General features: G+C 38.7%; 1 protein-coding gene across 3 annotated transcripts in view; it reads left to right on the top strand.

The window, feature by feature from the left end:
* The window catches only part of LOC126295221 (zinc finger protein 697-like), a 138,354-nt gene that overhangs the window by 5,276 nt on the left and 108,337 nt on the right, over positions 1-24,741 (top strand). For all 3 annotated transcript variants that reach the window (XM_049987563.1, XM_049987561.1, XM_049987562.1), the window contains exons 2-3: positions 15,207-15,275; positions 22,755-22,823. In XM_049987563.1, coding sequence (XP_049843520.1) covers positions 15,207-15,275; positions 22,755-22,823 — 138 coding nt within the window. The remainder of the gene's footprint in view (positions 1-15,206; positions 15,276-22,754; positions 22,824-24,741) is intronic.

Below are 24,741 nucleotides of genomic sequence, written 5' to 3'. Positions count from 1 at the left end.
ATACTGCACCAAATACATTGCATCAAAGGAAAAACAGGACGTAATCAATGATATGGTATGGCCACCCCAAAGCCCCGATTGTAATCCCATTGAAATGGTCTGGGATGAAGTAGACAAATGTATTAGTGAAGTAAATGTATGCAGCAAGGAACATATCTGTAATTTTGTTAAGGGTGTATGGAATCGTATAGATTCACAATACCTACAAAAACTGATTGACGACTTGCCTCGAGTTTGTTAGGCAGTCATTAAATCCAAAGGAGGATACTTTGATGAAAGTAAAATGTAATGACTGTGATTGTATTATATATGTGGAAGACAATTATATTATCTTTTGTTAAAAAATAACGTTTGATTTGTGTTGTAAATCTGAAATACCAGGGTGTATTGAAATTAATGAGTGCTAGTGTCTCTCTGGCATGGAGAAACAAGTCAAACAGTTGAAAACAAATAAGTCACCAGGTATAGATGGGAACCCAGTTTAGCTTCAAAGAGTACTCTATGGCATTGGTCCCTTACTTAGCTTGCATTCATCACGAATCTCCTGTCCAAAGACCAAAGACAAAAACGTGCAAATGTCTCCCGTGCATAAGAAGGGTAAAAGAAGATCCACAAAATTTCAGACTAATATCCTAACATTGATTTGCTGCAGAGTTCCTGAACATATTCTCAGTTTTAATGTAATAAATTCCCTGAACTGAAAATCTTCTGTCCATGAATTAGATAGTTTTAGAAAGCATCACTCACGTGAAACTCGGCTTTTCCTTTTCCCGTATGATGTCATTTGAACTGTGGATGAAGGGCAGGAAGTAGATTCCATATTCCTAGATTTCTGAAAAATATTTGAGACAGTGCCCCACTACAGACCGTTAACAAAGATATGAGCATATGGATATGTGAGTGGCTCGTAAGTAACAGAACACAGTATGTTGTTCTCGATGGTGAGTGTATCATCAGGAGTGACCCAGGGAAGTGTCATAGGAGCTATGTTATTTTCTGCTTACAAAAATGGTCTGGAAGATAGGGTGAGCAGCAATCTGTGGCTGTTTGCAGATGATGATGTAGTGTATGGAAGAGTGTCATCATTGAGTGACTGTAGGAGGATACAAATGACTTAGACTACATTTCTAGTTGGTGTGATGAAAGGCAGCTACCTCTAGAAGTAGAAATATATAAGTTAATGCAGATGAGCAAGAAAAACAAATGTGTAATGCTTGATTACGGCATTAGTAGTGCATTGCTTGACAGAGTCATGTTGTTTAAATATCAAGGTGTAACATTGCAAAGTGATCTGAAATAGAATGAGCATGTAAGGATTGTAGTAGGAAAGGCAAATGCTTGACTCAAGTTTATAGAGAGAATTTTGGGGAAGTGTGGTTCATTTGTAAAGGCCACAGCATATAGGACATTAGTGCGGCCTGTTCTTGACTGACCTATTCTAGTGTGTTTGGGATGTGCACCACGGAGAATTAAATGAATACATTGGAGCAATGCAGTTGCAGGCTGCTAGATTTATTACTAGTAGGTTCGATCAACCTGCAAGTATTATGGAGATGTTTCGGGAACTCAAATGGGAATCCTTGGAGGGAAGGTGACATGCTTTTTGAGGAACACTGTTGAGAATATTTAGAGGACTGGCATTTGAAGCTGACTGCACAATGATCCTACTGCCACAAATATACATTTCATGTAAGGACCATGAAGATAAGAGAAATTAGGACCCATAAGGAGGCATACGGAAAGTCATTTTTCCCTCACTCTGCTTGTACGTCTAGAAGGATTATGGATATCTCAGCCCTCTCCCTGGGGAACCATAGCCCCCATCGCCAGAATACCGGAAACCTAGTGTAGCACCCACAATGGTGAACACGAGAAGGACACACATGTGGTCAGGAAATGATACGCAACAAGGTTTTTTGCTACTGTGCGTTTCTTATATATGAAAAGGTTTTTAAAATACTGGTGCCAGTCACCAAATTTGTTGACTACTTAAATAATTTAATGAGCAACATACTTTGAGGTTAGACATCATCATTGAGCTGCAGTGGCAGTAGAAAAATATTTAACACAAGTTTATGTGTGTAGTCTTGGCAGCTGCTGTGGGCATCCTGTAGAGAAACAGAAGTATAGCTTAATAAGAGGTGATGCCTCTTTGTCTGTTGATAGGCTGCTCACATGAAAAATTTTAAATAACAACTCACTTTGTTCATCTGAAGTGGCTGTCTTCTTACGATGTGTTCAGCAACCTCAATTTCTATGCGCATTTATGTGAATTTGCTAGCCATCATTCATAAATTCCTGAAGGTAACTCGAAAAACAATATCACAAAAGAACTCAACTGTGGAGCAAAACAAGATGGCAGTCAAACAGATTGTGTTTCAATTTAACTATCAATATGTCGATCCTGCTGTTCGCAGTCACTTGCGATGTTGTCTGCATGTTATACTGCCTCATCACACATTGCTGGACAACATATATTACAGAATGAGAGACTGTGACAATTTTATATTACAAATGACAGTATAAAATATTATTTCAAAGAATTACAAAGATATTTCTGGGACCTACATTTGTATATGATGTTAATTTGTGTGTGTTTTATATTTAATTGAAATTGATCAAGGAATGTGAGCTCTTAAACTCCACTGTTTTATTTACGATCTTGTTTTTCAACTTTTATCTTGGATGAGTCATCCATTTCCTTCAAGATAGCCATTTACCAGCTCATTTCGAAATTACACAGTACTATAAGGTTGTTTCCAGAATGAGATTTTCACTGAGCGGAGTATGCGCTGATTCGAAACTTCCTGGCGGATTACGATGTGCATTCAAGTTCTAAGGCCTCCGAGTTTGTTTCTATTTAACTACTCACCCCAAATTGATGAAACTGGCATTACTTCTCGACGTAATCGCCCTGCAGACGTACACATTTTTCACAACGCTGACGCCATGATTCCATGGCAGTGGCGAAGGCTTCTTTAGGAGTCTGTTTTGACCACTGGAAAATCACTGAGGCAATAGCAGCATAGCTGGTGTATGTGCTGCCACAGAGAGTGTCTTTCATTGTTGGAAAAAGCTAAAAGTCACTAGGAGCCAGGTCGGGTGAGTAGGGAGCACGAGGAATCACTTCAAAGTTGTCATCACGAAGAAACTGTTGCGTAACGTTAGCTCGATGTGCGGGTGCGTTGTCTTGGTGAAACAGCACAGGCGCAGCCCTTCCCGGACGTTTTTGTTGCAGTGCAGGAAGGAATTTGTTCTTCAAAACATTTTTGTAGGATGTACCTGTTACCGTAGTGCCCTTTGGGATGCCATGGGTAAGGATTACGCCCTCGCTGTCCCTGAACAAGGACACCATCATTTTTTCAGCACTGGCAGTTACCCGAAATTTTTTTGTTGGCGGTGAATCTGTGTGCTTCCATTGAGCTGCCTGGCACTTTGTTTCTGGATTGAAAAATGGCATCCACGTCTCATCCATTGTCACAATCGACGAAAAGGAAGTCCCATTCGTGCTGTCGTTGCGCGTTAACATTGCTTGGCAACATGCCACACGGAGGCCGTGTGGTCGTCCGTCAGCATTCGTGGCACCCACCTGGATGACACTTTTCGCATTTTCAGGTCGTCATGCAGGATTGTGTGCCAACTCTGGAGGTGATCTGTTCAACAGTCATTTGGCGATCCCCCAAAACAATTCTCTCCACTTTTTCGATCATGTCATCAGACCGGCTTGTGCGAGCCCGAGGTTGTTTCGGTTTGTTGTCAGATGATGTTCTGCCTTCATTAAACTGTCGCACCCACAAACGCACTTTCGACACATCCATAACTCCATCACCACACATCTCCTTCATCTGTCGATGAATTTCAATTGGTTTCACACCACGCAAATTCAGAAAACGAATGATTGCACGCTGTTCGAGTAAGGAAAATGTCGCCATTTAAAACAGTTCTCATTCACGCCACTGGCGGTAAAATTCCATCTGCCGTACGGTGCTGCCATCTCTGGGACGTATTGACAATGAACGCGGCCTCATTTTAAAACAATGCGCATGTTTCTATCTCTTTCCAGTCCGGAGAAAAAAAATCGGAGGTCTTAGAACTTGAATGCACCTCGTATAAGGTTGTTGTCTGTTGCAACAGTGTCCATTTTGTTTATGTGTTTTGCAATGACTGACTTCTTAGATTCGTTAAGTCAATGTGTTCTTTATAACGGGTTTTAGAATTTGTGCCCATTTAATCGATGTAGTATTACAGTAGTTGCAATGACTGCTTGTAATTTGCTCTGTTCTTCTGTTGGTTGTGAGGTGTCATGAACCAGATTCTCCATTACATTGTTGCTGCAGAAGTGATCCTGATACCTCTGGTTTTGAACAGCTTGGCTATTTTGTATAAAATGGCTCTTAATTATGGTATTGGTTAAAAACAGTCTTGGTTGCAGTTTTATTTTTTTATTTTTCAACGACGTGTTTTGCCTTATTTAGGCAACTTAAGGTTATCTTTTCTAGACGGACGCGAGAGGCACCAAGATCTGCATAACGCGTTCCCCTTCACTCCTGTGAATGGGAACCCGTTATGCAGATCTTGGTGCCTCTCGCGTCCGTCTAGAAAAGATAACCTGAAGATGCCTAAATAAGGCGAAACACGTCGTTAAAAACATAAAAATGTAAAACTGCAACCAAGACTGTTTTTAACCAGTACTGTTAAGCACTGGTTTGCTGTATGCCACATACGGAGCGAAGAATTTCTTAATTACGGTATAGCTATATAGCTGGGTTTTTCTATGTTGGCCGATGGCCCTGTCAGTTTGTTTGGTTTTGTTTTCTGATATGTGTTGTAATAGCGCACCTAGTTCATATTCATCATAGTCATTGTTCTGTGAAATGTATTTGATTGTGTGTATTTATGGGTCATTGTTGTCAGCATGAAGTGGGAATTTCTGTATTCTATTTAAGAAAGGACTGAATTCAGATTTTTTCACTAGTGGGTGTGTATGTTGGTTATTGCCGTGTCAGAGAAGTTTATATTGTTACCTTTCTGGTGTTCTGTGGTGAAATCAATGTTTTTATGCAAACTGTTGAATCTATGAAACAACATTTCTATTTGCTCTTCAGTTTGATTATGTATTATGAATGTGCCATCTACGTGTCTATTGATTTTGTTACTGTTAAGTCAGGTATATGTACAGTGCTTAAGTTGCAATGCAAGAAGTAGTACCATGACCTAATAAGTACCCCATGTGCATGCCAAAGAAACCGACCCAACTTTCCCACCGAAGGGGTGACTGAACGACCTAATCATTAACAGCTGGCTCTTCTACTGAGGGGAGTGGTTGTCCACCATTGCAGTTATGTCCTTAAGTGCACATTTTAATTTTAAACAAGTAGCCAATGAAATACAGTCAGTGAATAAACAGCTGGAATCAGAGCAATTCTGATTAATGTAAACCAGACTTTTGAAACACTTGATATATTCACAATATTTCAGATTTCGAGCTGTGACTCGACATAGGGCTCATCGACACCAAATTTATTGTGAAATATGAGTTCCTTTGATATCAAGAATCTGGAACTTTTCATTATTATATCAAGAACAAATGAAATTGGCCACATGTCTAGCAGTGCATGTAGAGCAGTCTTCGGACAAACTATACACGTGAATCCAAAAAAAATTATGTCGTGCTCAAAAGGGTACCATATACTGATATCTCAAAACCATTGAATGAAACACTCAGATATGTTTCAGTTTGAACATAAAAACATTAACTTCCAAATTCTTTACTCAACACTCGTGCGCGAGCAGTATTTTGCTGCCTAAACAACATTACCAGATTGGTGTCCACTGACAAAAGACCCCAAAACACCTCACATGCTCTCGTCTTAGCAAGTCACCTGAGCAAATTGCCATAGTCGGAAGTCCATTGTGGTCACCACATTTGGTTGCAAAAAAGTCATTTATGCTTAACATTTAAATTATAGACTGTCCACTGAGAACGATTTATTACAAATATTAAAACATCCTTTAATTTCATGCATAATTTTTATGAAACTCACTTATTTTTTGTGTCATTATATAACTGGAATACACACAGTAGACAAAACTCTTACTTTAAAAATGAATTAAAAACAGTTTTGATTGCAATAAAACATTTGTTTACAATGTTTATCAGTTTTGGTCGCAATGTGACCATCTTCAGAACATTTATACCACGCTGCTAGGTAGTGGCGATGAATGGAGCTGGTGTTATGACTCCACGAATGTCAATTTCTCACTTTGTGGAGTCACAACACCTGTCTCGTTCAGCACTGCCTCCGGCTGTTGTCGTATAAGTGGTTTGAAGATGGTCACATTCTGACTGAAACTGGTAGCAATTTTAAATAAATGTTTTATTATGGTTGAAACTGTTGTTTTTTTTTATCCATTTGTAAAATACTGTTAGCCAGTCTGCTGTTTCTCCACGAGAGATGTTCTCAAAAATTTCTAAAAGTCCTTACTGTGTTTACTCCTGCAGTTTCCACACTGCATTGTTCAAATATTATCTTTGTAATACCAATTTCCAAATTTTTGTTCAATAAACATACAGGTAAATCTTGTAAGGGTTAATGCAGAACTGTAACTGTTTCTCGATAGATGACTTGAATTCGCACTTAAATTTTGAAATCAGTTTCCTCTACTCTTCTCGGAAAATTCTCAGTAAAATTTTCCCAAAGTACACAGGGTCAGCAGACAGCAGTACCACAACTCTGACAGCTTGTTATTATGTTACACTGTCGGCTGTTATCTTACAAAGTCACTTTCTAAAAACAGCTGGTGAATTAAATTGAAATTTAGTTTCTGTAGGGAGTAATTCAAACTCTTAGAAAATAGGTTTCCACGACTGCTACAGGAGCTCTGTGGTACTGACAGTGGGGAGATCGAGTTCCGTAATTAAATCGATGAAGACTGTGGATTCCTGTGGATTATAATGGGATGTCAGCAGGATATGTAAGCGTTGTGTCACATATGTTAGCCCAGTAATTAGCCACATTTGTAATTTTTTCTTTGGGAATGGTGAGTTGTATGAACTGCTCTATTAAAAAAAGGAGAAAAGGATAATGTAGACAGTTTTAGATCTATTCCTATGCGATCTGTGTTTCTGAAAAGGATGTGACAAACAGCACTTGATTTTCAGTGAGCCTTAAGAGCACGGAGGGAACTCACAGGCTGTGAGTTTGTGAACAGGTGTAGAGGTTACGATGACCGTCAGTAGGAGGATGGGGAATGGGAGGCGGGCCGAAAAGTAATTGAAAATTCCAATATTATCAGGGTTGCCACAGGTTATAGAAATTGGGGAATTACAAACACATCAGAGAAATCTGAAAAAAAAAAAAACTGGCAAAATCTCATTTTTGTCCCAGTAGATGAAATGGTTTGTTCACTGAGGTGTCATGCATCATCAGTGGCTAGGTGCAGCTGAGCACGTGCGCCACTTCCCTACTCCCTCATTCCTACCGCTTCTCCCCTTCCTACCAGCCCCCATCAGCTTGCAGTCAGTGCTGCCACCATTTCTTGCCGCTAGCCTGGCAGCTGCCAGTGAGAGCCAGGGAGGCAAGAGCAGCGGTTTGTTTGGATCTCGTTCTCAGAGGCTGCAGATGCAGTGGCCAGAGACGGAGGTTATGGGAGACTCGAGTTACAGGTTACGTGCTGCACGGATTGATCATCGTGGTCTCATTTCGTCAACTCGCTGTCAGCGGTTCACAGATACCGTATTTACTCGAATCTACGCCGCACTTTTTTTCCTGTTTTTGTAATCCAAAAAACCGCCTGTGGCTTAGAATCGAGTGCAAAGGAAGTGGAAGTTCTGAAAAATGTTGGTAGGTGCCGCCAATAACTTCTGCCATCGAATATATGTAGCGCTACATAGGCATGATTTGTAGGCACAAAGATAAATACTGGCGCCAAAACCTCTGCGTCAGTAAATAAATTTAAAAAAAAAGTGGTAAACGAGTTTTTTTTTCTCCTCTCCGAGTTTCGACTACTGCATTTTCGTGCATTATCCAACAAAGCAAATACAAACTCCGTATTGTTCATCTTCAGATGTAGCAGAAATTCAATGTACTATGAAAATCCGACTGGCAAGACTGTTCGGGATGTTTGTCAATATGGCCAACTGTACGTTCTGAATTTTTTTCCTACCTGTGAGAAGAGATGGTTGCTAATAGGAACTTCTATGAATTGTGAATCACATGCAGTATTCTTTTCACCATAAGAATAATACGAATATAAACTTTTTGCCATGTATTCTTTCGTGTTTGCTGCTATCTCATTTAAATCCTGTCTGCCTAATAAACTACGAAACTAGAGTGAGACAACAGCAAACGCGGAAGAATATACGTATCGTGTCATGTTTATATTTGTATTATTCTTTTGCCTAGTAGTGATATAGTCAGAAATGAAGCACAGCAACTGACTAGATTTTTAAATCTAAGATTACCCTAATTTCTGTGTAGAATTTGATGTACTAAAGAAGCGGCCGCAAAGATTTTCAAACGGAAATTTTTTTTCGCCTAACTCTCGTTCAGAACATGTTCTATCAGACGCGGTCTATTATTTGGTTCTTGTTGATCGTTATCAAAGAAAGCAGCAGTGTAAGTAACAACAAATAGCAGTTTCTTGCCATTGTTTCGCTAATGAAACGATTCCTCTCTCTCTCTCGCTCTCTCTCTCTCTCTCTTCTTTTTTTTTTAAAAAAAAAAAGAAAAAAAGAAAAGCGGCGGTAGCGTGCACAAAAGCAAGCCATGCTGCTTGTGGCAACAGGCCGTAAACACTCATTATCAGAATGCGACAAAGAATGCATGACACAGTACAGTAATGCATTTTCAGCTTAGTGACGTAAACACCTATTACAAAGAAAACTGCACCTATCAGATCAAAGCAAAATAAGCAATCGATTCAAACCAGACGAAGCACGTGAAAAAGGAAGGGTATGCGTATAAATACGAACGGAGTGCTTGATGCATAGCAACGGCTACCTGGTAAAGCTTAACTGCTGAGCTTACGATTCGAACCAAACTACTGTAGGTGTATCGTCATTCATTCGACCTAAATTGTGTCTCATATTACAATGGACCAACTTTGTTCCGATTTGGAGGTGTGGCCTAAAACTTTTCTCTCCCCTCGAATTTCGTGTCTAAAATTTCAGGTGCGCCTTAGATTCGAGTAAATGCGGTAGCTGGCCACACGAGTGGATTTCTGACACGGGCCAAAAGCGCAGGCTGCTCCTGCGGGTATGTGTAACGGATCGGGCCTGCCGACCTAAAGCAATTTGGTACCCACCGATGTGCAGGCCCTGTCTGTTGGATTGAGTCTCACCGATCTCCCCGCAGGATGGGTGTAATGTAATGCAGCAGATTTTCACGGTTTACCCGCGGTCCCAGGACTGTGGTGTTCCCCGGCAGGCCAGAGGCAGTGGGCGATGGATTTCAGGAATTATGACTTGTCTCACCATGAGTACGTTGTACAGTGTGGCGTTTTATAGACATTTTATTTGTTATAGTACATTTCGGCACTTCAGAAGTACTGTATATATATTAGAAAGCGTGGAAAATAAGAAGAAGAAAATTATGTCAGTTGCTGGCAGTTTGTACTCGTATATTTCTCAAAAGAAAAATCACACAATATCTCGAAAATAATAGATTTAGCACAGTGGGTAATGACTGACAATAATGAACATTTTAGAACCAACCTTTTGTTAACGGTCCCCTGCAGTGTTTGTTTACCCAGTTCTTTCGCACCTTATACACTTCTTTCTTGAGGCCTCCTTTTTCTGCGGTTATTTCTGAAATCGGTGGAGGTATTTTAAATCTGTCGTGCAGCTCCAAGGAAATAAGCATTTTTATCACAAAATTTGTTCCGTTTTATTGAAATCAAATGACATCAGTGGTCTTAATGAAACACATTTACCATTTGGCTTGCCTTCTCCATCTAAAAGCAGTTCGTTACAAAAGAGGTTGATATTAGTACTTAAGATTTTTGCTCACATCAGGAGACCCTGTCTGATTGCTAGCTTTTTAAAATATTTCCTCATTTGCACTATTGTATCGTAGCTGCAAAGACAGATTGTCAACTTACGTCTTAACTTGCCTTTGAGATCTCAAAATTTGTCATGGAAAAATGCTAAAACTTGAAACTTCCTGGCAGATTAAAACTGTGTGCCGGACCGAGACTCGAACTCGGGACCTTTGCCTTTTGCAGGCAAGAGCTCTACCAACTGAGCTACCAAAGCACGACTCACGCCCCGTCCTCACAGCTTTACTTCTGCCAGTACCTAATCTCATTCTGGAATGCTAAAACTTGTCTGGAAATCAGTGAAATATCAGGAAATTTGTGGCAACCCTGATTATTGTCTGTTAGTACTTGGGGGCTGATGTATTTCACTTTGTTACAGCTATGGACAACGTTCTAGAAGTGCTGAAATGTAGATGCCTTTTTTTTTTCTATTTTGGTATTTACTGAGAAAGTGTTTATCTTCGTAACACACAGGCATAGGTAAACCTACATTTATACTACATGTAGTTGATATGGGGCCTGTGTTAAACAAGAAACTATAATTAAGTGGAGAAGTTGGTTTATGTGAACAACTATGGAAAGCCAGTCTTAAGCAAAGAAGGGAAAGGCGAAGGGTTATACAGAGGGTCTCACAAGGGAGGTGAACTTGGAGGCAGTATTACAAAAACAGAAAATGACGTAGATGAAGATGAGATGGAAGATACGATACAAGGAGAAGAATTTGACAGAGCACTGAAAGACCTAATTCTAAACAAGGCCCTGGGATTAGATGACATCCAGCTACTGATAGCCTTGGGGGAGCCACACATGACAAAACTCTATCTGGAGTGCAGGACATGAGACAGGCGAAATAACCTCAGACTCCAAGAAGAATGTAATAATTGCAGTTCCAAAGAATGTAGCTACTGACAGGAGCTAAAATTATCAAAATATCAATTTAATAAGTAATAGTTTTAAAATACTAACACGAATTCTTTGCAGTAGAATGGGGAAACTGGTAGAAGCCTACATCGGGGAAGAACAGTTTGGATTTGGGAGAAAAGTAGGCACACATGAGGCAGTACTGACCCTGTGATTTATCTTAGAAGATAGGTTAAGGAAAGTCAGATGTACATTTATAGCATTCGTAGACTTACAGTGTTGACTGGACTACTCACTTTGAAATTCTGAAGATAGCAGTGATAAAATACAGAGAGCAAAGGACTATTTACAACTTACACAAAAAAGAAAAGGCAGAGAGCAATTATAAAAGTCTAGGGGCATTAGAGGGAAGGAGTAGTTGGGAAGTGATGGAGACAATTTTGTAGCCTACCCCTGATGTTATTCAGTCTGTACATTGAACAAGCTGTAAAGAAAACCATAGAAAAATTTGGAGTAGGAATTAAAATCCAAGGAGAAGAAATAAAAACCGTGAACTTTGTCTATGAGATTGTATTTCTGTCAGAAACAGAAAGAACTTGGAAGAGCAGTTTAATGAAATGGACAGTGTCTTCAAAGTAGGATATAAGATGAACACCAACAAAAGCAAAACAAGGACAATGAAATATAATCAAATTAAATCAGTTGATGGTGAGGAAATTAAATGTAGTCAAATTAAATCAGTTGATGGTGAGAAAATTAGATTAGGAAATGGGACACTGAAAGTAGTAGATAAGTTTTCCTATTTGGGCAGCAAAATAACTGAACACTGTCATACTAGAGAAATGCAAGAAAGGCTTTTCTAAAGAAGATTATGAAAAGGAAAGTTGCTACTCGCCATATAGTGGAGATGCTGAGTTGCAAATAGGCACAACATAAAGACTGTCACAAATAAATAAAGTATCTTGGCTATATAGTGAGTAGCAACTTTTTATAATACAAGGTGAGTCAAAAGTCCTGTGACACCTTCATAAGTTGGAAGATTAAAGGGAAAATTGAAATGTGATGATGGGAACATAGGTTTGATGTGAGGCTGCAACTTTCGGAGTGAATGTCATTCGTGGCCGCCATCTTGAAATCCGCCATTTTGGATTCAAGTCTTTTTTAAAGGGGAAGGGGTGTATGACAAACCAAATAACACTCACTTGAGCTCTGGAATGTAGTGGTGTTTTGTTTTTGTCTGTCTTGTACAGTTTAGAGGTTATTAATGTTCAAAGTTGGGAAATTACCTTCATACCGACTGCTACAACACATGTTCTACATGTTGTCCATCCCGAGCAATGCACAACTGTTATCGCCGCAGGAGAGTGTCTCCTGCAATTTGGTCACAGGGGTGTTGTATGCGTTCCTCCAGGTGTCTCAAATCACGGATGATCTCGGCATACACTATCTGCTTAAGATGTCCCCATAGATAAAAATCGAGGGGCGTCAAATCGAGGGAACTCGGCAGCACTCCACGGGGCCACGGCGTCCGATCCACTTCCCCGGCAGTTGTTCCTCCGACAATTTACGGACACCAATGCCATAGGGTGGAGGGGCTCCATCGTGCTGAAAATAAGACGGGAAACACAAGGTCCTGCAGTAGGTAGCATTAGATACTGTGGTGCAGTCAACGTGTTGTAAATGAAAAATGGCCAACTGATGCGGGTGGCCCATCTGCCACACCACACCATCACCTTCGCTGGACTATGTTCTCGAATTGGGGCAACCCAGTTCAGATTTGCGTCACTCCAGTATTGACAATTATGTTGATTAACCTCCCCATTCAAAGTGAAATACGCCTTGTCACTGAATAGCATGTCCTCGGAAAACGAAGGATCCTGTCCATGTTGTTCAGTAGCCCCCAGGCAGAACTCCAACTGGTGATCGGGGTCATCCTTGTTAAGTCAATGTTGCATCTGCAGCTTGTAAGGATGCCACTTATTGGTGTGCAATATCTGGACAACGGAGGTTTGGCTCTTTCCACATGCTAGGGCCACACGATGGGTACTTCGTTTAGGACTTTTCACAAACGATGCAACATCCTCAGTTTCAGTTTCCTCTTTGGTGGCAGTCCTTGGTCGCCCATCTCCCGGAATTTGGTGATCACGTGAGTGACCATGCCATGCAATACCGGTTCCCTGTCTGGATGCCGTCTGTTGTAGTCAGCTGCTACTGTTCGGTAGCTGCATTCCCCTGATATAAGCATGATTTCGATCTTCTGTTCACGTGTCAGACCCATTTTACATTACCTGGAACAAAGAGAGACATGAGTCGGTATCGAGGTAACTTTGAACATTAATAACATCTAAACTGTACAAGATGGGCTAAAACAAATTACACCACTCAATTCCAGAGCTCAAGTCAGTGTTGTTTGATGTGTCATACACTCCCCTTTCCATTAAAAAAAATGATTTGAATCCAAAATGGCAGATCTCAAGATGGTGGCCATGTATGACATTCACTCCAAAAGTTGTGGATCCACGTTAAACCTATGTTCCCATCATCACATTTCAATTTTCCGTTTAATCTTCCAACTTATGAAGGTGTCCACGGACTTTTGACTCGCCCTGTATTGTTACATTCCATCCTAGATTTTCCATTGTTTGATTTTCTGAAGAAGAGAAATTTGTTAATATCGAATATAGATTTAAGTGTAACGAAGTCTTTTCTGAAAATATTTGCCTGGAGTGGAGCCGTATACGGCAGTGAAAAATGAACTGTCAACAGGTTAGACAAGAATAGAAGTTTTTGAAATGTGGTGTTACACATGAATGCTTAAGATTAGGCGGGTAGATGATGTAACTAATGAGGAGGTGCTGGATAGAGTAGGGGAGAAAAGAAGTTTGTGGCACAACTTGACTTGAGAGTAAATGTTCTGAGACATCAGGGGACCACTTGAGAGCAGGGAGGGGGGGGGGGGGGGGTTAAAATCGTAGAGGGAGACCGAGAGATGAATACAGTAAGCAGATTCAGAAGGATGTAGGTTGCAGTAGGTACTGGGAGATGAAGAAGCTGGCACAGGATAGAGTAGCATGGAGATCTGCATCAGACCAGTGTCCAGATTGATGACCCCAACAGCAACATGTTGCTTCTGTAAAATTTAATTTGCGCAAAAATTTATATATTCTTCTCCCAGAGAGGAAACTAAAAATCTTGTTTGTAGTCAAGTTTTATGTTATAGTGCATTGAGCATGTAGAATGTGTTACCTTATAATTGGTAGACAGTACTTTTCAAAATTGTTAAAAAATCTGTGACCATTCGTGCTGCCCTTCTCTGTATACATTATTATCCCTCGTTAGTCCTCTGTGGTATAGGTCCTACACATGTGATCAATATTCTAGAACCAGTTGCACGAGTGATTTGCAAGCAATCTCCTCTGTAGACTGATTTGCGCTTCCCCAGGATCCTGCCACTTGCTTTACCCGTGACTGAACCTATGTTACCATTCCATTTCATATCCGTACAAAGTGTTGCTCCCAGGTATTTGTATGAGCTAACTGATTCCCAACAGTGATGTATTGATAGTATAGTCATAGAGTACTAAGTTAATTTGTGAAGTGCAAAATTTTACATTTCTGAACATTTAAAGCAAGTTCCCAATCTTTGCATCACTTTGAAATCTTATCAAGATCTGACTGAATATTTATGAAGTTTCTTTCAGACAGTACTTCAACATAGGTAACTGTAGCTTCTGCAAAAAGTCTGATGTTACTATTAATTTTTCCTACTGACCAAGTGGCGGCAGGGGGCATACACGCAAAAGGATTGACTTTTACAAGCTTTTGGAGCCAGTGGCATTATATTATATGGTCAATAATTGATTATTTTTGTTGTTATATTGTCTGAAATGTCATTGATGTACAACACACACAGAAAGGGTCCCAACACACTTCCCTGGGGCATACCCGAAGTTACTTTTACATCAGATGATAATTCTCCTTCCAAGATAATATGCTGTGTCCTCCCTATAAAATGTCCTCAATCCAGTCATAAATTTTACTTGATACCTCATACAATTGTTCTTTTGATAACTGTAAACAATAACAATCATTCTAAACCACTTTACCCATTGAACGCTGTGTATGAAAATTTGTAACTGCACATCTAAATTCCCGTATAATATTGTATAATGTTGAAAAGAATAATACCTAATCCATTTGTAAGATGGCTGTATGGATAAAACCAAAAACCATTAAAAAAAAGAATGAAAAGAAAAGAAAAATTGGGACAGATAATTGACTGACAGTTTTGTTTCCCCTGCTTTCAGATATCCGGCCAGTCAGATGAAGTCGTACCACTTACATCGGTCCAGATATTTGTCAAGGAAGAGCAGTTTGTAAGTATTCTGAAATATTGAATGTCGAGTATGTACTGTAGTAAAGTGAATATTGACTGAATTCTGTCATATTGAGAACGTGGATGAAACAGTCTGTTTCATGAGGGGAAAAAGCTTTCAGTAGCAAAGATCACAGAAGTTAGTCTGTATTGCTGACAATAGGTGTCAACAGTTGTAATTATCATCTTCTCGTCTTAAAAAAGTTCTTTGATGAAATGTGCCATTATGAATTTGTAACTTCTGGACAAAACGCAGCACATTATACATAGGTTTGTCAAAAACAAAACCATTTACAGTTATAATATTACTTGAAAATACAGCTTTTCAGTTTCACAGGCTGTGCAACCGAAGAGCTGTATTTTCAAGTAATATTATAAATTTTGTCTATGGTTGCTGCATTATCGGCCACGTTCAAAATTGCATTTACAGTTAAAAAGCACCTTGTGCACACGAGGATGCTCGCATACATAGCACACACAGAGACAACAAAATCTTAAGGCATACAGTATACAGTAAACTGCAGTTGCACCATACACACATTTTATAACAAACCTTTTTTGAAGACCAGAAGATCACAGAACAGTTGAAACCAGTTGTCCACAATAAAGACTAATTTATGTGATCTTGGGTATTTGAAAGTTTTTCTCAAGAAATGATTATTACATCTGTTCCGTTTAGCTATTGCAGAGAAGCTGTATGGATGCAGTTTCGTATCATACCTGCTACAGTGAAACACTGAAGTGGAAACAAGGTTGCTGGATAGATGCAGGGTGGATATATCCCAGGCTAACTGGGAAATCCAGGGAGAACACAGGCATCTTTTAGATTTATGATAATTTGTCATTGTTTTAGTTTCCAGTTAAAGTTTTATAATTTTGACCTGTAAGGACTGATATTCTCAATAAAAATTTTACTTTGGCCCACTACTGCAGAATAATAATGCAGAAAGAAAACATAAATGAGAGGATAATGCCAAAATAAAATTTTAGTTGCAAAGAAAGTACACCATTTACTACAAAACAAACTGCGCGCACAAGCATCTGGCAACCGTGAAATGTGTTGAAGGCTTTAGGATGAAGACTGTGTTATATTTTCTAACAGCAAATTGCTTTCAATGAGTATGATGTCACAACAGTTTACTCTTATAACAGGTAACGGGAAAATATTGAGGATGGTGGTTTGAGAAGCATTACTTTGTTATATGTTAGAATGTGTGATTAATTTCTTAAATCACAGTGTATTTGACTCTCACTCAAAACTTAATGCTTTGAGGAACAGCTTGTGTAGAAAAATTGCAAACCCAGAAGACCAGCCATTTATGCCATTTTTTAAAACTTTGCAGCATATTTGCGTTTGATGTATGTTGAAAGGTAACACACTAAAAAAGACCAAGCTTCAGGATTGGTTTTTCATATCTTATTTTATTTCTGTCATACTGTATTTACTCGAATCTAAGCCGCACCCGAACCTCAGCCGCACGTGGAAAATGAGACTCGAAATCAAGGAAAAAAAAATTTCCCGAATCTAAGCCGCACCTGAAATTTGAGACTCGAAATTCAAAGGGAGAGAAAAGTTTTAGGCCGCATTTCCAAATCAAAACAAAGTTGGTCCATTGTAATATGAGAGACAATTTAGGCCAAATGAATGACGATACAGCTACAGTAGTTTGGTTCGAGTCATAAGCTTAGCAGTTAAGCTTTACCAGGTAGCCATTGCTATGCGTTAGGCGCTCCATCTGTATTTATACGGGTACCCTTCCTTTTTCACCTGCTTTGTCTGGTTTGAATTGATTGCTTACTTTTCTTTGATCTGACAAGCAGCGTTTTCTTTGTTATAGGTGTTTACGTCACTCTAAGCTGAAAATGCATTACTGTTCTGTGTCATGCATTGTTTGTCGCATTCTGATAATGAGTGTTTACGGCCTGTCGCCACAAGCGGCATGGCTTGCTTCTGTGCACGCTACTGCCGCTTTTCTTTTCTTTTTTTTTTTTTTTTAAGAAGAGGAGAGAGACAGAGAGAGAGAGGAATCATTTCATTAGCGAAACAATGGCAAGAAACTGCTATTTTTTGTTACTTACACTGCTGTTTTCTTTGATAATGATCAGCAAGAACCAAATAATAGACTACGTATGATAGATGATGTTCTGAACGAGAGTTTAGCGAAAATTCTTCTCCATTTGAAAATCTTTGCAGACGCCTCTTTAGTACATTATATTCTGTGCAGAAATTAGTCATCTTAGATTTAAAAATCTAGTCAATTGCCGTGCTTAATTTCTGACTGTATCACTATTAGGTATAAGAATAATACAAATATAAACATGGCCAGATATTTATATTCTTCCGAGTTTGCTGTTGTCTCACTCTAGTTTCGTAGTTTATTAGGCAGACAGGATTTAAATGAGATAGCAGCAAACACGAAAGAATACGTGGCAAAATGTTTATATTCGTATTATTCTTATGGTGAAGAGAATACTGCATGTGATTCACAATTCATAATAAAAGTTCCTATTAGCAACCATCTCTTCCCACAGATAGTAAAAAATTCAGAACGTACAGTTGGCCATATTGACAAACATCCCAAACAGTCTTGCCAGTCGGATTTTCGTAGTACATTTAAATGCTGATACATTCGAAGATGAACAATGTGTAATTTGTATTTACTTCATTGGATAATGTATGAAAATGCAGTGGTCAAAACTCAGGGCAGAGGAAAAGGCTCGTTTTCCACCCCCCCCCCCTTTTTTTTTTTTTTTTTTTTTAATTATTTGCTGACTCAGAGGTTTTGATGCCAGTATTTATTTTTGTGCCTACAAAGCATGCCTGTGTAGCACTATATATATTTGACGGCAGAAGTTAGTTATGGCAGCACCCACCAACATTTTTCAAACTTCCTCTTGCTTTGCACTCAATTCTAAGCCGCAGGTGGTTTTTTGGATTACAAAAACCGGAAAAAAGTGGGGCTTAGATTCGAGTAAATACTGTAGATTACAGATCATGCAATAACAATGGCAAAATGTATAATTATCCTTCAAAAAAAGTCTGAGGTGAATTCTTGAGCAATTTCACATATAATTGGCTTTTCTATGGAAAAGTCGAAGTGCTCAACAGAATATTTATTCAGCCAGCTAACCCGCAAAAAATTTCGTGCAGAGCAGTGAAACTTGTAATTGTGCTTGTTAGGAATATTCAGCTGCTGCAATTTAAGCTATGCTTTTAGGATCCTCCCGAACCACAACTTGAGAAAAGAACAGTAAAAGAGCTTTTGATAACCAGTATGTCATAGGTGAAAGCTTAGCTTTTCATGTAGCTATACTGAATGTATATTAATTTAAACCATTAACTTTTCCTATTTGTGTGTTCGTGCTACTTAACAGTGATGTTTCTGTTGGCCGATTACATGACAGTGATGTCTCTATTGGTCGACTACATCAGAAGGCCTATGCTCTAAATATCTGCTGTCATTGCCTGGGTAGTACTGTAACATGAGCTATGACTGGCTGACAAAAGATCATCACAATCTCATTTTCAGTGCTTTGAAAGCTACTATGCCTTAATTGGTGGAATTCATATTTGTGCTTTCATAATTTGAAAATATGCCATGTACACGATGCTGCGCATCAAAGATTTTTCCAAAACACATTATTTTTTTTATTGGGTTTCGTTTCATAAAATACCGGGAAGTTCTACACTGGTATATAATACCTTTACAATTCAAAGGATTTGTAAGTTTTACAGCTCCAAGGGAAAGTATATTGTCACTTAACATGGAAAAAGTTTATTTTAGCTTGGGAGAAAAATGTATTTTTAGCTGGGGAATCGGGAGAAACACCGGGATTTTTTTTTTATTTTATTATTTTATTTTTTTTATTTTTTTATTTTTTTTTTCTTGTCCAGGTCTGTACCTAGAGACAACATTGCCCCAGAATTACAGAGATGTTTGACAGAACTAGTCATTATAAAATTATTGCATGTGGCGTGCAAGATACGAGACAGACAAACTGTCAGTTTAATAATTCACGAAACTTCCTGGCAGATCAAAATTTTGTGCTGGCCAGGACTCTAACCAGAGATCTTTGCCGTTTGTGGGCAAATGCTGCACCAACTGAGCTACCCAAACATGACTCGTGATCCGTTCTCAGAGCTTTACTTCTGCCATTATATGTCCTGCCTTCCAAACTTCACAGAAGTTCTCAAAATCTGCGGCACTATCACTCCTGGAAGAAAGGGTATTGCAGAGACATGGTTCCTTCCTCAGGAAGTTACATAACAGTGCACATTCCACTGCAGAGTGAAAATTTGCTCTGGTTAATAATTCATGATATTGTCACTAATAATTTACAGAAGAATGGAAAAATTGGTAAAAGCTGATCCCAGGGAAGATAAGTGTAGGTTGTGGAGAAATGTAGGAGTAACGTGAGGAAAAAATGGCCCTGTGACTTATATTAGAATATTGGTTAAAGATAGGGAAACTTGGATTTAAAGCATTTGCAAATTCAGAGAATGCTTTTGACAAGATGACTGGAATACACTCTTCGTAATTCTGAAGGTAACAGGGATAAGTTATACTGACCAAACAGGTATCTGCAACTATTACAAAAACTAGATGGCAGTCATAAAGAGTTGAACAATGTGAGAGGGAGGCAGTGGTTGGTAATGGAATGAGGCAGGGTTGTAGCCTATCCCCCATGTATTTCAGTATGTATGTAGAGCATGCAGTAAAGGTAAACAAGGAGAAATTCTTAAAGGAAATTAAAGTTCAGGAAGAAGAAAGAAAACTTGAGGTTTGCCAAAGTCATTGTAATTTCATCAGAATCAACAAATGAGTTGGAGGAGCAGTTTTGTCGAATGTCTTCAACAGAGGCTGTAAGATGAACATCACTGAAGGTAAAACAAGGTCAGTGGAAGGTAGACAGATCGTGATGTTGAGGGAGTTAGATTAGGAAATGAAATGATATGTTTTTCTGTCTGGACAACAAAATAGCCGATTATGGTCAGTGAGGGAGAATATGAAATGCAGATTGTTAGTAGCAAGAGAAGTGTTTTGAGAAAAGAGAAATTTGTTAACATCAAAATAAAAATATAAGTGTTTGGAAGCTCTTTCTTGAGGGTATTTGTCTGGTGTGTAGACTGGTACCGAAATAAAACACGGTTGATAAACAGTTCAGACAAGAAGCGAGTAGAAATGTTTGAAATGTGGTGCTGTTTAATAATGCTGGAGATCAGGCGGATAGATAGAATAACTAATCAAACTGGGGAGAAAAGAAACTTGTGGCTCAGTTTCACTAAAAGAAGGGTATGGTTAATAATACACACACTGAGCAATCATCAATTTGGTAATGGAAAGTAATTTGGGTGTGTGTGTGTGTGTGTGTGTGTGTGTGTTAGGAATTGGAGAGGATGACCAAGGTTTGACTACTGCAAGCAGGTTCTAATGGATGTGGGTTGCAGTATCATGCATAGATGAAGAGCCTTGCTCAGAGTGGACTAGCATGGGGATTTGCGTCAAACCAACCTTTAGACTGATGACTACATCATCATCAACAACACACTTAATGTTGAGGAAATTTAGAAACCACACGTTACAATAATTTTAGATTCTTCTTTTTAATTTTATTTCACCTGACTGGGAAATGTTAAATCAATCACTTTTTAATATTCTGTGTCTTTCTATTAGCAGCTCAGTATTGTTTCATTCCTTTGACTTTGTTTTCCTATCTCTTTCAGAGATGTGGATGTTTGTTTGGTTTTGACCCACTTCTCTCTCTCTCTCTCTCTCTCTCTCTCTCTCTCTCTCTCTCTCTCTCTCTCTCTCTCTCTCTCTCTCTTTTTCTTTTCAGTTTTATTTTTGAACATAATTCTTGTGATTTGGAGTCCGTTTCCACTTCACTAGACCATTTTTTTTTCCAGAAGTAGTCATAATGTTTTTCAGTTGATCTATTTTGGTTGTTTTTGAAGATGTATCCATAAAAATCAATTCTTTTTGTCCTAATTGTCTGAGAGTTTCCGGTAGTTTGGTAAAGGGTTTTATTTTTGGTGTGGATTAGTTGTTGTGAAATCTGGGATCAAGAATTGTTTGTAATATCTTTGTTTCTTCTGTCTCCCGTCTTTCAAGTGGGCCACGGTTGTTGGTAGACAGTGTTTTGGCTCCATACAGTACTTCTGGTTCGATTAATGCACTGTTAAAAAATCTCATTTTTGCATTGTTGTATGCATTTTTTTGTGAGATAGAAGGCTAGTTCAACTTTACTTCTTATAATTTCCGTTGCCTTTTTCCTAGAGCTCATTCCAGTTGATGCATTCTCCAAGGTATTTGAGTTCTTTGATTATCTCTTCTTTTGTTCTCCCACTTTATAATGTTTTGGTGGTTCTTTTATGTTTTCCATTACATTGGTCTTTTTGAAGGTTTTGAGACCTGTTTTTTGTACTTGTTTATCTGTTAGAGTGTCTGTTTTTTTGTTTTTTTGTCTTCATTGCAGTTCTCAGCCAGTAGGGCTATATATCTGCAAAGACTAGATAGTAGGCTTTGGTGCCTTTTGTTTTGTTCACCAGCAGATTCCACTATGGATCTCTGTGTTCCAGCCCTGACCAAAATTTTTTGGGAGCAGTTAACTAACAGTGGGGGAGTCTATCTCCTTAGCTCGCACCAGTTTTTATCTCAAAAGGGTTAAAGTGTTCTCCCATGAATTTGGCCTTTGAATGTGTGGTGGTAAGGGTTTCTGAGATCGGATTTATATTTTTTGATATCTGTTGTTTTGTTGTTGTTGTTGTATTCTTTTAGTATAGAGATGAAGTCTTGGCCTGTTAAGTTGCAAGTTGCGTGATTTTAAAAAGTCAGTGGCTGTCATAACATATCATTTTGCTCTTGAATTTTGGTAGATCATGAGATTTTTGAGGCTCTTCCTTTCCTGAAGCCAACTTTTTGTACTTAAAGTTAATTGTCTAACTGGGAATTTGGTCTGTTTAGAAAGACTTTAGAGAATATCTTGTATGTTATGTCTAGGGGTGAGATCCCTCCATAGTTCTGATATGCTTGGACCACTTTCTTATGGAGTGAGTGGACGAGGGCCATCTTCCATTCATCAGGGGTTTTTCATGTATTCATATTTCTTCGAAGATGTTGCGGTGAGTGTCTGTGGCATTTTTCCCCCAAAGTTTAGGTGCGTTTGGTCTTCTCTGAAACCTTATAGTATTTGATATTTGAAATGACTGCAATTCCTCAGTGGTGGGTGGTTCAGAGTTAGGGTTGGTTATTGAGGTCTTAAAGACCACTTTTTGTGTGTTCTTCATAGTTGAGATGGTTTCGTAAATATTCTGCCAATGTTTGCAATGATCTCTTTTGTTGGGGCAATATTTGCATTTTTGTCTTCAGTTTCCAAGTTCAGTGGGCTGTATTTGGTTATTTTGTTTAAAAGTCTTATAAAAGTTTCTTGTGTTGTTTTCTATGAAGTTCAGTGACTAACATTTGTTTTCCACTTGCAGATACATGACCAAGTAGATGAAGCAGCCACACTCTCACCGGTCCAGATATTCCTCAAAGAAGAGGAAGGTGTAAGTATTTCTGAAATACTGACTGTCAGTTATGCACTGAAGTAATGAATATTTCATGTAAATTTATGTTAAATGTGAAATAGACACGAATTCTGCTTCATAATGTGAAATTACATATTAGATGCTATTTTGTAATGAATTATATCCAGATGTGAACTATTTTATGAGAGAGTTTGAAATAGCTTTATTTCTGCATATAAATACTGAAAATGTAACCAGCTTTTCGTTACCGTATTTACTCGAATCTAAGCCGCACTCGAGTCTAAGCCGCACCTGAAATTTGAGACTCGAAATTAAAGGGGAGAGAAAAGCTTTAGGCCGCACCTCCAAATCGAAACAAAGTTGGTCCATTGTAATATGAGACACAATTTAGGTCGAATGAATGACAAAACAGCTGCAGTAGTTTGGTTCGAGTCATAACCTTAGCAGTTAAACTTTACCAGGTAGCCATTGCTATGCATCAGGCGCTCCATCTGTATTTGTACGGGTACCCTTCCTTTTTCACTTGCTTCATCTGGTTTGAATTGATTGCCTACTTTTCTTTGATCTGATAAGTGCCGTTTTCTTTGTTATAGGTGTTTACGTCACTATAAGCTGAAAATGCGTTACTGTACTGTGACGTGCATTGTTTGTCGCATTCTGATAGTGCGTGTTTACTGCCTGTTGCGGCTTGCGGCACCGCTTGCTTTTGTGCGCGCTACCGCCGCTTACAATTTAAAAAAAGAGAGAGGAATCGTCTCATTAGCGAAACAATGGTAAGAGACTGCATTTGTTGTTACTTACACTGCTGCTTTCTTTGAAAATGAACAACAAGAACCAAACAATACACTGCATATGATAGATGATGTTCTGAACAAGAGTTTAGTGAAAATTTTTCTCCGTTTGAAAATCTTTGCAGGCGCTCTTTAGTACATTACATTCTGCACAGAAATTAGATTCATCTTAGATTTAAAAATCTTGGCAATTGCCGTGCCTCATTTCTGACTGTATCACTACTAGGCATAAGAATAATACGAATGTAAACATGACATGATATGTATATTCTTCCGCGTTTGCTGTTGTCTCATTCTAGTTTCGTACTTTATTAGGCAGACAGGATGTAAATGAGATAGCAGCAAACACGAAAGAGTACATGGCAAAATGTTTATATTTGTATTATTCTTATGGTGAAAAGAATACTGCATGTGATTCACATTTCATAGAAGTTCCTATTAGCAACCATCTCTTCTCACAGGTAGGAAAAAATTCAGAACGTACAGTTGACCATATTGACAAACATCCCAAACAGTCTTGCCAGTCGGATTTTCGAAGTACACTGAAATGCTGCTACATTCGAAGATGAACAATAAGGAATTTGTATTTACTTCGTCGGATAATGTAGGAAAATGTAGTGGTTGAAACTCGGGGCGGAGAAAAAAAGCTCATCTTTCACCCGTTTCTTTTTTTTATTTTTTTTTTAATTATTTACTGACTCAGAGGATGCGGTGACAGTATTTATCTTTGTGCCTACAAAGCATGCCTGTGTAGTGCTACATATATTCGACGGCATAAGTTAGTTGTGGCGGCACCCACCAACATTTTTCAGAACTTCCGCTTGCTTTGCACTCAGTTCTAATTTAAGCGGCAGGCGGTTTTCTGGATTACAAAAACCGGAAAAAAAGTGCGGCTTAGATTCGAGTAAATACAGTACTGGTATTGTACATTTCCCGGCGAAGCCCAATTTGGAAAGATAATGTGCGTAAGAACCTTTTTGCATAATGAAAATGTACAAATCCAACGACATATCAATGCACTCAATGATCTGATGTCAAGTCAGTTGTGGGCGGTTGAATGATCTGTTTAAGATACGTGCTGTGTAATACAATGTAGTACTCAGCTGTGAGATCTAGTATTTTATAATAAAGAATGTGTACATTTG

This window comes from Schistocerca gregaria, chromosome 11 (assembly GCF_023897955.1).
Source record: "Schistocerca gregaria isolate iqSchGreg1 chromosome 11, iqSchGreg1.2, whole genome shotgun sequence".
NCBI classification, from domain to species: domain Eukaryota; kingdom Metazoa; phylum Arthropoda; class Insecta; order Orthoptera; family Acrididae; genus Schistocerca; species Schistocerca gregaria.
This window is presented reverse-complemented; position numbering and strand designations above follow the sequence as displayed.